The sequence below is a fragment of the Petaurus breviceps genome, unplaced genomic scaffold (assembly GCF_028583685.1).
Source record: "Petaurus breviceps papuanus isolate PSGF00001 unplaced genomic scaffold, PetGlider_PUasm1.0 318147, whole genome shotgun sequence".
Taxonomy (NCBI): domain Eukaryota; kingdom Metazoa; phylum Chordata; class Mammalia; order Diprotodontia; family Petauridae; genus Petaurus; species Petaurus breviceps.
In genome coordinates this window covers 1-2183 of record NW_027186079.1, presented here as the reverse complement: position 1 = coordinate 2183, position 2183 = coordinate 1, and the positions used below count along the sequence as shown (strand labels likewise).

General features: G+C 40.2%; 1 protein-coding gene across 1 annotated transcript; it reads left to right on the top strand.

Moving 5' to 3' along the window:
- The first annotated feature begins 417 nt into the window (after window positions 1–417).
- Window positions 418–1347, top strand: LOC138167889 (olfactory receptor 4N5-like). Its single transcript, XM_069096861.1, has one exon. The coding sequence runs from the start codon at window positions 418–420 to the stop codon at window positions 1345–1347; it is 930 nt and encodes a 309-aa protein (XP_068952962.1).
- The last annotated feature ends 836 nt before the right edge of the window (window positions 1348–2183 follow it).

Here is a 2183-nt window from a genome sequence, read left to right as displayed (position 1 = left end):
GGTGGATAAAGGAGTAATAGACAGAAAGAAGGACAGATTCTGGAAAGGTATGTGATAGGTATGATCACAGAATCTCAGAATTTGAAAGAGCCTTGGGGGCCATCAAGACTGACTTGTAGTTAATGAGGGATTCCCTCTACAACCAACAAGAGTTTGCCCATCTTCTTCTTCAAGACTTTAAGTGGAAGCAAAGTCACTATTTTCCAAGACAAACTACTACATGTTTGGGCAGTTTTGTTAGGGAATTACTCTTTAGTCTTTCTAAAGTCAACTCATTGTTTCTAACTCTGATCATTAGGAAATGAAAGATAGAGGGATTTAGGTGTTTCAGGCTTGCTGAAAAATTCTAGTAGTAGAGAAGGGGTCTGAAATAACTACAATGGTTTTCCATTCCACAATATTCCCCAGGTTGAGCAGATGGAACAGAACAGCACAGTGACTGAATTCACCCTTTTGGGTCTAACAAAATCTCCAGAAATTCAACTCTTAGTCTTTATATTAATCTTCTCATTTTACATGATTGTTCTTCCTGGGAACATTCTTATCATCATCACCATCAGATCAGATGCTGCTCTCACAGCACCTCTGTATTTCTTCCTGGGAAATCTGGCTTTCTTGGATGCTTCTTATTCTTTTGTTGTGGCCCCCAAGATGCTGGTAGATTTCTTGTATGAGAAGAAGACCATCTCTTATCAAGGGTGCATCACTCAGCTCTTCTTCTTGCATTTCCTTGGAGCAGGTGAAATGTTCCTCCTTGTGGTGATGGCTTTTGACCGTTATATTGCAATCTGCCAACCCTTACACTATGCAACCCTCATGAACCGCCAAGTCTGCTATGTGTTGTTGCTAGCCCTGTGGGTTGGGGGTTTTGCTCACTCCATTGTGCAGGTGGCTCTCATTGTCCGTCTTCCTTTCTGTGGCCCAAACCAGCTGGACAACTTCTTCTGTGATGTCCCACAGATCATCAAGCTGGCCTGCACTGACACCTTTGTGGTAGAACTCCTGATGGTGTCCAACAGTGGACTGCTTACCCTTCTATGCTTCCTGGGCTTGCTGACATCTTATGCAGTCATCCTCTTTCGGGTTAGAGGATCTTCTTCTGAGGGGAAGAGCAAGGCTTTGTCTACTTGTACCACCCATGTTATCATTGTGTTTCTAATGTTTGGACCTGCCATCTTTATTTACACCCGCCCTTTTAGGTCCTTCCCAGCTGACAAAGTGGTGGCCCTTTTTCACACTGTCATCTTTCCCTTGCTGAATCCTGTGATTTATACCCTGAGAAACCAGGAAGTGAAGGCCTCTATGAGGAAGTTGGTGAACAGGCAGGTTATTTGTAGAGTAGAATGAAGAATGGGCGTCATTTAGGATATCTTCTGCTGGGATTCATTCACCACCATTATGCCCTCTAATTTGGTGCAGAAAATCTTATTATTCACAGGGAAAACACAGGGTTATAAAAATTGGGACATACTACAGAATGCTGCATTCATGGCTTAAAATAAAATTGGTGTGTACAAAGACTTGGGGAGAAGAAGGAGAATGGAAACCAGTCAATTTATTTGATAAGTATGACATGTGCTCAACTCTGTGTTTTGGGTAGGACTGTGGCAATTCTTAAGGAGACTTTTTAAATCCAAGCTAAAATTTTTACCTTAGCCTTCATATTAGAAGGTAAAGTGACATAGTGGTAAACTCACTATCAAGACAACCTGTGATCAGATCCAGTTTCTGATGGTTCCTATCTTTGTAACCATGGACAGATTATTTCCCTTTTGTGAACCTTACTTTCCCTATCTGTAATGTAAGGATAATACCATTAGCATTTGCAACATGAAGTTCTGAGGATCAAGTGAGACAATGCATGTAAAGCAATTTGAAAACTTTAAAACAACTGTATGCCATTTGTCCCCCTTCTCTTCTTCCTCCTCCTTATCACCATTATGATCCTCTTATTGCCATTAGATATGAGATGGTGCCAGCTGGTGGGGAACATAGGAATTAACTTCCTGCAACTGCAAATTATGATAAACTGGACATTATGAGAACACAAATGTCATACATTAAATATGATTTATAATCAAGAGATGAATTATATATATATACATACATATATACATACACACATACACACACATAGATAGATAGATAGATAGATAGATAGATAGATAGATAGATAGATAGAT

What these genes read in the sequence shown, in the direction of transcription:
- LOC138167889 (XM_069096861.1), top strand. Translation starts at nt 418, where the DNA reads ATGGAACAGAACAGCACAGTGACTGAATTCACCCTTTTGGGTCTAACA.